This window comes from Parus major, chromosome 26 (assembly GCF_001522545.3).
Source record: "Parus major isolate Abel chromosome 26, Parus_major1.1, whole genome shotgun sequence".
Lineage (NCBI taxonomy): Eukaryota > Metazoa > Chordata > Aves > Passeriformes > Paridae > Parus > Parus major.
In genome coordinates, this window is record NC_031795.1 from 5,884,627 (window position 1) to 5,895,046 (window position 10,420).

General features: G+C 55.8%; 2 protein-coding genes across 2 annotated transcripts in view; both read left to right on the forward strand.

The window, feature by feature from the left end:
• Nucleotides 1–3,119: 3,119 nt before the first annotated feature.
• Nucleotides 3,120–10,420, forward strand: part of LOC107214843 (corticosteroid 11-beta-dehydrogenase isozyme 1) — an 8,146-nt gene continuing 845 nt past the window's right edge. Inside the window, exons 1-5 of the mRNA XM_015650568.3 lie at nt 3,120–3,523; nt 4,120–4,250; nt 5,536–5,647; nt 6,244–6,429; nt 6,941–7,084. Of these exons, the coding sequence (XP_015506054.1) occupies nt 3,436–3,523; nt 4,120–4,250; nt 5,536–5,647; nt 6,244–6,429; nt 6,941–7,084 (661 nt within the window). The 5' untranslated portion in view covers nt 3,120–3,435. The remainder of the gene's footprint in view (nt 3,524–4,119; nt 4,251–5,535; nt 5,648–6,243; nt 6,430–6,940; nt 7,085–10,420) is intronic.
• On the forward strand, nt 7,359–8,588 carry G0S2 (G0/G1 switch 2). The gene is made up of 2 exons (XM_015650579.3): nt 7,359–7,492; nt 8,000–8,588. The coding sequence occupies exon 2, from the start codon at nt 8,034–8,036 to the stop codon at nt 8,340–8,342; it is 309 nt and encodes a 102-aa protein (XP_015506065.1). The 5' UTR covers nt 7,359–7,492; nt 8,000–8,033; the 3' UTR covers nt 8,343–8,588.

Here is a 10,420-nt window from a genome sequence, read left to right on the forward strand (position 1 = left end):
GAGGATTAATCACACATTTCACCACAATGACCGTGTAAAATCGTGTTTAAGCCACGCAATGAAGGAGGGGGCTGGGGGAGCCCTTGGACACGGCTCCAGAGGGGATGGGGGACAGACCAGCCCAACGCAGGACAGGGAAAGGCTTCAGCAAAACTTCCCATCTTTAAAGGCCAAACCTGCAGCACAGCCAGGGACACAACAGCATCCCCAGCACTCAGCACCATCCCCACGGCCCCCGGGTGAAGCACAAAGACAAAGCTGAGTGATAAACACTGGGGCAGGGCAGAGGGAAACCAGATGGGATGAGGCTCACAGGACCAGGGAGCGGCTGGGGAGAGCAAATGGAGCATTTAAGGATGAGTTTAACCCAGATCCTGAGGGAGAAACTCCTGGGGAGAGCCACACATTCATTGCCCCAGGGCTGAGTTACATTGCTGGCTTTGCATGAGGTGGATTTCTGTTCTTCTCACACTTGTCTGAATCTGCTTTATTCCAACCTGTAAACGTGGCACTTTCCTGGTACATTAAATCCTCAGGAAAAATGCAGCTGGCACAAAATCCGGGGAGTTTTTGCCTGTACCCATCTTTTCAAAGATCTGATTTCAGGCTGGAGCTGTCACCCAGCCCCTCAGGAGCAGCAGCCCTCCCCTCACAGCTCAGCCACTCCAAAGGCAGGAGCAGAATGTCTCCAGAGAGTCCTCACTCGCTATTTGCAGTGTGGACACTGGATATTCCAGGGGCTAAATTTAGGGGTGCAGATAAGAATATCAGCCTCAGCCACCCAGCTCCAAGGGCACCGGGAACATGGCCAGCAGCCAAGGCTCAGAGCAGCCACAGGTCCAACAATGAAATATCAAGGCAGCAATTCCCAGTTTGGTCACATAGCGAAAAAACACAGATTTAGGGTTTGGAAATGACTTAAACATCACATCATTTTCTCTAAAGCAGCAAACCAAACCCATCCTACAATCGTGTCCTCTCCCTCGGGACTGGGAGTGCATTTCCAGGGCTGTAGCTGTGACAGCCATGGGCTTCTGCAGGATGTAAAAGTAGAAAAGTAGAACTGAGGGCAGCCCTTTGTATCGTGATGGTTCTGTCTGTAAAGAAAGGAATTAGAGCTGTGTTCATGGCAAAGGGACAGCTGGGTAGGAAAGACAGAATTTTAATGTATTTGGGACAAAGCAAAGCAAGAGGAGAGAGAAAAAAAAAAAAAAAAAGAAAAAGGGAAGGCCTCTGTATTTGACCATGATTTGAAAAAAGATTTGATAGTGATTTGAAAAAAGCCAAATAGCACTCAAACAAGGAAAAAAAAAGAAGCAGTATCCAGCTTGCTGCCAAGTGTTTTTGAGTCTTGGAGCTGCCTGCACAAACCTGCCCGAGCCTCAGCCGTGCCCTGGAACGCGCTCCCTGCCGGGGCTCTCCGAGCTCCCCTCTCCCAGGCTGCAGAACAAGTTTCCTTCCCAGATTCCTTTCCTCCTGGCAGAAATCCCCTCGAGCAGAGCCACAGGAGCATCCCCAGCTGAAGGCACAGGGCAGGGAGGGATGAGCCCAGGCTCACTCCAGGCTCCGTCACCGGGCACAGCTCCGGGCTCTGCCCCACCAGGGCTGGGAGCAGCCGGGATCACAAAAGCCTTCCTCGCCAGCCTGTCCTGCCCCCCTCTCCCCGCCCCCAGGAAAAAGTTCAAAACAAGTTCTTCAGTTGCACACAGGAAAAGGAAGCCAGAAAAAGCCGTGAGTGGGAGTGAGGAGCAGCAGCACCCTGGAGGGGAGCTGGGAACAAACCTCAGCCCCGCTCCCTTCCACACACCAAACAGCACCAAAACTGCTCATACAGGAAACCTGGGCTCGCTTCTGACCAAAACATTCCATACTTCAGTCCTTTATTAGCAGCTGCTTCACAAAACCCAACCCAACCCCACAATTCTCGTCACCACCAGCGAGGCAGGGCAGCTCTGGGGTCCCTCAGAGCCCCCACATCCCCTGGTGCCACCACGGAGCAAAGAGCACCATCCCTTCCCCTGACACTTGCAGATGGTGCACAAAGGTTGGTGCTTATCGCTTTGCTAATGCCAGTAATTAACTAAAATATCTTGAAAAGAGCCTCTCTCTCTGCCGGCCGCAGACGAGATCCCAGCTGAGATATGGTTAATTACTTCATTTTCTTTCCTTTTCCAGAGCCAAGGAATGGGATGGTTGATTCATTCCATGATCACAACCCAAGCTCCAAGCAAAGGGAGGCAGGAAAAGCAGTGACAGCACTGGTGTTACCTGACCAGGCGTGGGCTGAGTGCTTCTTACCAGAGGGAAAGGCAGAAAAGGAAAAAGACATCCACAAAGCAGCAGCACTGCCCTCCCAGGCACACCGCTGAATTAAAGCACATGGATTTTAAATATGTAATACGAAGGGATAAAACACATTAAACAATTCTATCTGCTTCTGTTCCAGAGAGACAAGCAGAGTGCTGTGCCCACAGAAATCACAACCACAGAGCTGCTGCCCTGCAAACACAGCTTTTGTCCCAGCAGAGAAGGCAGGCTGGGCAGTTCCAGGAGCTCCCAGAGCATTTCCCCATCACTGGTGCTGTGGGATGGAGACCCCAGACCAAAGCTGGAACATGGTTTATCCCTATGGCACAAGATCCACAGCATTGAATTTGCTGCTGCTGAGGTTTGGGGAGCTCCAGGGGGTTCTGTGGGTTTTCCTCACGATTATATTCATCTAAAAGTCAGAACAAAGCTCTTGCAAAACCCAAAGGAGGAACTGTGGCAGCAAGGCCACTGATTTCTCTGCAGGAAACACATCTGGTGTTTCCCTGCAAACCTCCCCGTGCCCCTTGGGGCTGAGGTGGCTGCACCCCACACATGGGTCCAGCTCCCTCGTCTGCTCACAGGCAAAAAAACAGAAAAGAGGTTAAAAACTCAGCCCTGCCTCAGCAGAGCATTGCTGGGCTCCTTGGGGTGCGGGGTGCTGCTGAGTCCCCGCTGCCCCTGGGGCAGGAGCAGCTGTGGGTGTCCCCCTGCCACAGCCAGCTCACATCCCAGGGCCTGCAGGAGTGAAGGACAATGTTTAACCACCTGCACTGGGCTCCCTCTGATGTTCTCCAAGTGAAACTTGATGCTGCTCAGCAAAGACACACCTCTTCCAGGGTGTTGTGCAAAATTCTGCATTTTAACGTAGGACAGGAAATATGAAAAGAGGTGGGCAGAAGCCAAACAGCCCCGCTGGCCAGGCCGAGCAGCAGGGAGCAAAAACCAAAGGCTTTGCTTGGCTTATCCATCCACCCACCCGTGATTTTCCAGGGCTTTGGAAGCTGCGGCTCCTCCACTAACAGGTTTTTAAAGGGTCACATTGCTGCTTCCCTCAGGAGCAGCTCTGCAGAGGCTTTTTTGTTCCTTCCTTCTGTCTCACGCTGTATTTCCTGACTCCACACTGGGATGGGTCGGTTGCAAAAGATTCTCATTCCCTTTCTGGGATTGGTTTTGGCCTTCTGGTTCTATTCTGCGAGGGACACTTTCAAACCGGGTAAGTATCCAAAGTGAATCTGTCTTTAAGGAAAAAACTACCAAAAGGCACATTTGGGTGTTTTGGGTAGAAACCGGACAGAGCTCGGACCAAGCCACGTCCGAGCCTGTTGGTGGCAGAAACTGGAAAGCTGCTTTAACAAAGATTTGAAACCAAACTGAGCAAGGACTATGCAGAAAATCCTCCCAAGGGCTGGTGGGGCAGGGGGTGAGAGGGAGAGGGCACCGAGCGCTCCATTTTCCTGCGTGCAGGGAAAGAGCTCATAAACGGGGCTGGGAAATGTTAAAGTCTGGAGCCCGCACTCAGTGGATTGTTTTTATTACAGAATAGTTGGGCCGTTGATAAATTGTGCCCTGGCTTGTGGAAAAAGCTGCTGGAAGAGTCCAGCGCTGTCCCTGTGTCCCTGCATTGTGCAGCAGCTCCACAGCTTTGTCCAGGAGATGGGAGAGCCCTGCTGGTGCCGGGGGCACTCGCAGGCTCCTTCACCTTACAATTAACGGCTGATTCTGAAGGGAACTCCGAGATTTGTTTTTATTAGGTTGTGAGGTATTCTCTAATAGCATTTGGGTGTCTGAGCTGGCTGTGCCCCTCCGCAGAGATGCTGCGAGGGAAGCGTGTGATCGTGACGGGAGCCAGCACGGGGATCGGGGAGCAGATCGCTTATCACCTGGCACGGATGGGATCCCACGTCCTGCTCACCGCCCGCACCGAGGCCAAGCTGCAGAATGTAACCAGCCCAGACACCCTCACACGGCCACGACAGGGCTCACAGGACACAGCAGGGCTCACAGGGACACGGCAGGGCTGACAGGACATGGCAGGGCTCACACAGCAGGGCTCACACAGCAGAGCTCACACAGCAGGGCTGACAGGGACATGGCAGGGCTCACAGGACATGGCAGGGCTCACAGGACATGGCAGGGCTCACAGGGACATGGCAGGGCTCACACAGCAGGGCTCACACAGCAGGGCTCACAGGGACATGGCAGGGCTCACAGGACACGGCAGGGCTCACACAGACACAGCAGGGCTCACAGGACACGGCAGGGCTGACAGGACATGGCAGGGCTCACAGGACATGGCAGGGCTGACAGGGACACAGCAGGGCTCACAGGACACAGCAGGGCTCACAGGACACAGCAGAGCTCACAGGACACGGCAGGGCTCACAGGACACGGCAGGGCTCACAGGGACATGGCAGGGCTCACACAGACACAGCAGGGCTCACAGGACACAGCAGGGCTCACACAGACACAGCAGGGCTCACAGGACACAGCAGGGCTCACAGGACACGGCAGGGCTCACACAGACACAGCACGGCTCACAGGACATGGTAGGGCTCACACAGACACAGCAGGGCTCACAGGACACAGCAGGGCTCACACAGACACAGCAGGGCTCACAGGACACGGCAGGGCTCACAGGACACGGCAGGGCTCACAGGACACAGCAGAGCTCACAGGACACGGCAGGGCTCACAGGGACATGGCAGGGCTCACACAGACACAGCAGGGCTCACACAGACACAGCAGGACTCACAGGACACGGCAGGGCTCACAGGACACGGCAGGGCTCACAGGACATGGCAGGGCTCACAGGACACGGGGAGGGGAGGGGACCCCCATCACAGGCACGGGAACAGGGCATGGCCACGGGAACAGGGCATGGCCACAGCCCCGCCGTGCTCTGGGAGCTCTGCACACCCAGCAATCCCCTCCTGCAGCACCCTGCACGTTCCCGTGTCCGAGGTGGTGCCCAAACATCCCCACACACCCTCATTCCATGGAGCTGGGGCTCCTGGTCCCCTGCACACCCCCAATTCCAGCTCAGCCTGCACGCAGCAGGAGCCAGACCACCCTGGGTAACCCAGGGAATCACCTTCCAGGCTTCCCTTGAATCTCACAAGGCTCCAAACACACTCCCAAAGCCCCAGAGCGCTGGTTTGAGGTGGGGAACATGCCAGGGAGCTCAGGGTGGGCAGGGAGGGGGCTGCTGAGGGCTCTGTCGTGCAGGTGGTGCGGAGGTGCCTGGAGCTGGGAGCAGCCTCGGCGCGGTTCATCAGCGGCACCATGGAGGACACGGCCTTCGCCCAGCACGTGGTGAGGGAGGCCCAGACCTCGCTGGGTACGTCTGCAACCTGCTCTGCACAGCCCAGCAGCTCAGCCTGGCCGTGCTTTTTGCCACGTGTGAAATAAAAGTGAGGGAGATGGGGCCAGACGGGAAAAATTGTCCCCTGGTTCTGCCCTTTGCAGCCCTGCTCCTCTGCCTGCATTGCTGCCTCTCAGACTGAACTGCGCTCTTGATTTCAGCTCTGTGGGCTCCTGGCAGCCTGTTGCAGTATCACAGCCCCGGATTTCATCAGCCCAGTGCCGGGGTCTGGAGGATCCGGCGGCCCCGGCCACTGCGGCCATGGGTCACGGCTCAGAAATGCACCAGGCCAGCTCCTTGTGGAGCACTCCCCTCCCTCCCCGGCCCACAGACAATTCAGGGGTGATCTCCCTTGGGCCATGGGACTTGCATTTTGAACTACAAAAATCTATCACAACGAAATATTTACTGGCAGCCACCCTCCAGGCTGTATCCCTGCTCTGGAGATAACAGGCCACAGCTCTGACCCAAAAACCTGATTTCCTTGGATTACACTTACTCTGCTCCCAGAAAATGTTTTGCTTGTTGCAGCCCTCTCCCCCCAGCACTAATTCCCATTTTTCTGTTTACAGGAGGCCTTGACATGCTGATCCTGAACCACGTCGGTGCCTCCTACTTCGGCTTTTTTGATGGGGACGTTGAGCACGTCCGAAAGCTGCTGGAAATCAACTTCCTCAGCTACGTGGCCATGACCACGTCAGCCCTGCCCATGCTGAAGGAGAGCGAGGGCAGCATTGTGGTGGTTTCATCCATGGCAGGTGAGTGGGCAGCGTCACCAGGGACTCACTCCAAAGGCACCTGGGCTCATTTGTCAGAGAGAGCACACAGAGACTCCAGGAGTCCTACAGGAGCCATAATTAAACCACCTAAACCAGCCCCAATGCCCAAATCCAGATGGGTTTGGGATTCCCTTGATGGAATTTGTTTTCCACTCAATCCAATCGCCCCATTTTGGTTTTTGACCAGTGCTGCAGTTTAACCCCATACATCAGCTCAGTGGCCAGAGACAAGAGTTTCAACTTTGCTCCATCTCTCCCTTCTGAGGGTTTTGTGGTTCCTGTGGGTTGCCCTGAGCAGAGATGTGAGCCATGGCTTTGGCCTTAAGAGCTGGAAGCCAATAAGAATATTTGTAAGGCTGCTGTTCAGGTGCCAGGATGACACTTCACTGTAGATTCCCTCTGGGTAAAATACTGTCTCTGATGAAGGGCAAAAGAGAGGCTCAGGCAGAGCAGCCTCGAGTGCTAACACAGAACTTCGCTCTGTGTCCAGGTAAAGTCGGGTTTCCCTTTACCGTCCCCTACTCTGCGACTAAGTTTGCCCTGGATGGATTTTTCAGCTCCCTGAGGCAGGAATTCACCATTCAGAACATTAATGTTTCCATCACGCTCTGCGTCCTCGGCTTCATCGATACCGGTAAGAGCAGCTCTGTTCTGTCCCTGCTCAGGGCTGAGCATCCCCCTCCCAGCTCCTTCTCCCGCCCTCCTCCGCCACCACCCCACCCTTTCCCACTGCTGCATCATCTCTGGGGTATCCCAAAAACCAAAAATCTCTGCCACCAAAAAACAGCCTCAAAACACATTTACTTCCCCACGCCACATAAACCCGGCTTTACAGGCTGGCACAGCCCAACATCCCCTCGGGTGCCCACTCTCCCGCATCCCCNGCAGCGGAGCGGCCGCGACAGCGACAGCGACACCGACAGCCACAGCCACAGGCACAGCCACAGGCACAGGCACAGGCACAGCCACAGGCACAGCCCGGCCCCGCAGAAACACCGCAGCGCTCACCGCAACACAGCCCGGCCCCGCAGCAACACCGCCGGTAAGGGCTGAGAGAGGATGCGGGGGGATGCGAGGGGATGGGGACGCTCCGCAAAACGCGAGGGACAAACAGTGTGCGCCCCTCACCGCAGCTGGGCAGGGTCTGTTCGGTCCTGGGCAGGGTCTGTCGGTCCTGGGCAGGGTCTGTCGGTCCTGGGCAGGGTCTGTCGGTCCCGGGCAGGGTCTGTCGGTCCTGGGCAGGGGCTGCTCGGTCCTGGGCAGGGTCTGTCGGTCCCGGGCAGGGTCTGTCGGTCCTGGGCAGGGTCTGTCGGTCCTGGGCAGGGTCTGTCGGTCCCGGGGAGGGTCTGTCGGTCCTGGGCAGGGTCTGCTCTGTCCTGCGGCACCGCAGGGACACTGTGGGTGCGTTTTCCTGAAGCGAACTTTCAGTAAATATCCCCGATCCCCATCTGAAGCACAGCCGGGGGTCTGCAGGCAGCTCAGGGAGCCCGGAGGGCTCTGCCACCGCAGCAGCTGGATTTAACTCACGTCCCTCTCTCTTCTCTTCCAGAACTGACACCTAAACCCACTGCAGCAAAACCGAGATGGAAACCATGCACGAGCTGATCCCCTTCGCCAAAGAAATGCTCAGCCAGAAGCCCAACAGGAAGATGGTCAAGCTGTACATGCTGGGCAGCGTGCTGGCGTTCTTTGGGGTGGTCATCGGGCTGGTGGAGACCGTCTGCAGCCCCTTCAGCTCCGAGGCCAGGCTGGAGGACGAGGAGGACAAGAAGCAGCCGGCAGCAGCCCGGGAGCAGCGGGTACAGCAGAAACGGGAGGATTTGGTGCTGGAAAAGGCCAAGGCAGCCCCGGCGCTGCAGAGAGCCCTGGTGACCCGGCACCACGCGTCCTAGGCCGGCCCAGCACCGCACAGACTCTGCCCGCACAGCTGCTCCCAGCACCAAGAGAAGGCTCGGCTGAAGGATGCTGCACGTGTGAGACTCGCCAGAAGTGAAGGGTTTTATTTGCTGCTGTGCAGCAGTGGGGAAAAATACCTTTTGTTGGTATAAAGCTGTGCACAAAGCACAGCATGATTTCTTATTTTTCTTACGGACGCATTTTACACCATTTTGCAAGATCAATAAATGTTTTATACGGTACCAGTGCTCTCTCTTGCCGCGTTTATTTTCAAAGCCTTCTCGTGCTGATTTGCAAAGAGGTTTTGTTCACACCTCTGGCTCCTTTTGTGGGGAGAGGGGGACCTAGGGGACAGAGGAGGAAGGGGCTGCCCCCTCCCCATGAATCCCAGTGAGGCTGCTCTGGGGGTCTGTCTGTCTGTCTGTCTGTCCCTCTGCTGCTGCTCCTTCCCAAAGGGGCTGGCTGGGGAGGAGGTGGCACTTGTGTCACACGAGCTGGAGGTGGGGCTGTACCGCGGGGTTATCTGGGTTCAGTGGCACAGATTTGTCTCTGCCATGGCCACGTCTGCACAGAACTGCTCTAAAATTAATCAAAACCCCGTTCTTGCCCCAGCAATCCTCCAACAGGCTCCAGCTGCTGCACAGCTAAAGATCCTAAAAACAAAACCAAAAGCCTCGTGCCTTTCCTGGGAGCTTTCACCGAGCCAGCACAGACACCTGATTGTGCAGAGTATTCGTCTGCCGGTGTCACAGATGGAAAAACACGGAGATGGCACAGTCAGGCTGGAGGGTGTGGAAATGTTCCAGGCTTCAGGCTCTACCCAGAGCGCTGCCAGGATCATTCGAGGACTTTCACCTATTTAAAACATGTTCTGGGGCTTAGCAAGAATCTGTTGCATTTGGGGCTGTGTCATGTCAGTCAAACAAAGTCTCCAGGCAGCCACAGCTGAGTGATCCTGACCACACTGGAGAGGGGAGGGAGGGAAACAGGCCCTGCCAGTGCTGAGCAGGGCAGAAAATCCTCTTTTATCTGCTCAAAGATACCCACAGGGCAGGGGGAGTAGCAGGATACACACCTTGCACAGAAACTGGGAGCTGCACCAGCAATGTGCCACTCTCCAGCTAAAAGCAAAACAGTGGGGCCAAAAACTGGCTCATGGAAAATGAAAATCCCTTGCCAGACCTCAGTGTCCAGTGCCCAGCTCCTCCCAGAGCTGCACAAGGTAAGATCAGGACCTGAAAATACCAGAATGTGGCTGAAGTTCACTATTTCCTTTTCATAATACATAACAATTCATTTTGTTGACAATGATTTCTCTCACCAGAACAGAGTGGAGGAAGAATCCTCCCAGTATCTGCACCAAAACCCTGCTCAAGCTTTATACCAACTCTAAAGTACCTTTCCCTAAATTAAAAGTATCATTTAAACAGCCTTTGAGAATTACTTCATTCAGTCTGTAACAAACCCTTTTGTCTCTGGCAAGGCTGAACAAGCACCCCTCACTGATACCAATGGAAGGTTCATGGGAAAAGAGGAGAATTCAGACCCAAAGGGTGCCATCAGCTGAGGAGTGCCCATTGTCCTGCCCATTCCAGCCTCAAAGGAGGTTTTCCATTTACAGCAGGGCCTCTGGGAAGGCTGGGCTGGAATTCTGTGGGCACAGCTGGGATGGAGCAGGGAGCTGTGGCTGTGTCAGGTTGGGTCTGTCCTGCAGCGGGCTCAGAGCCAGGTGAGAGTCACAGCCCCGGGCAGCCCGGAGCTCTCAGCAGCCCAGAGCAGCTCTCCTGCACAAGCTCCAGGTGTCTGATCCTCGGCAGGGAGGGCAGGGAGCTCGGGGGGCTCCAGGTGAGCCCTCCAGGCTGGCCCCAGCACTCCTGGCTGCAGACCCCAGCTTTGCCTGCCCTGCTGCCCACACCTCCTCTTGCCAGGGCTCCGACCCCGGGGTCACGAGCTTAACGCAAAGAGGGTTGTGAACAGTCAAAATAGCTGCTGCTAAGACAGCTAAGGGGATTAGACAGCCAAAGGCCAGCCCTGCTCCAGCAGGCACCCCGGGCAGCGCTGCCCTGCAGGGGAC

Excerpts from the sequence above, each read along its gene's own strand:
- G0S2 (XM_015650579.3), top strand. The coding sequence starts at position 8,034 with ATGGAAACCATGCACGAGCTGATCCCCTTCGCCAAAGAAATGCTCAGC.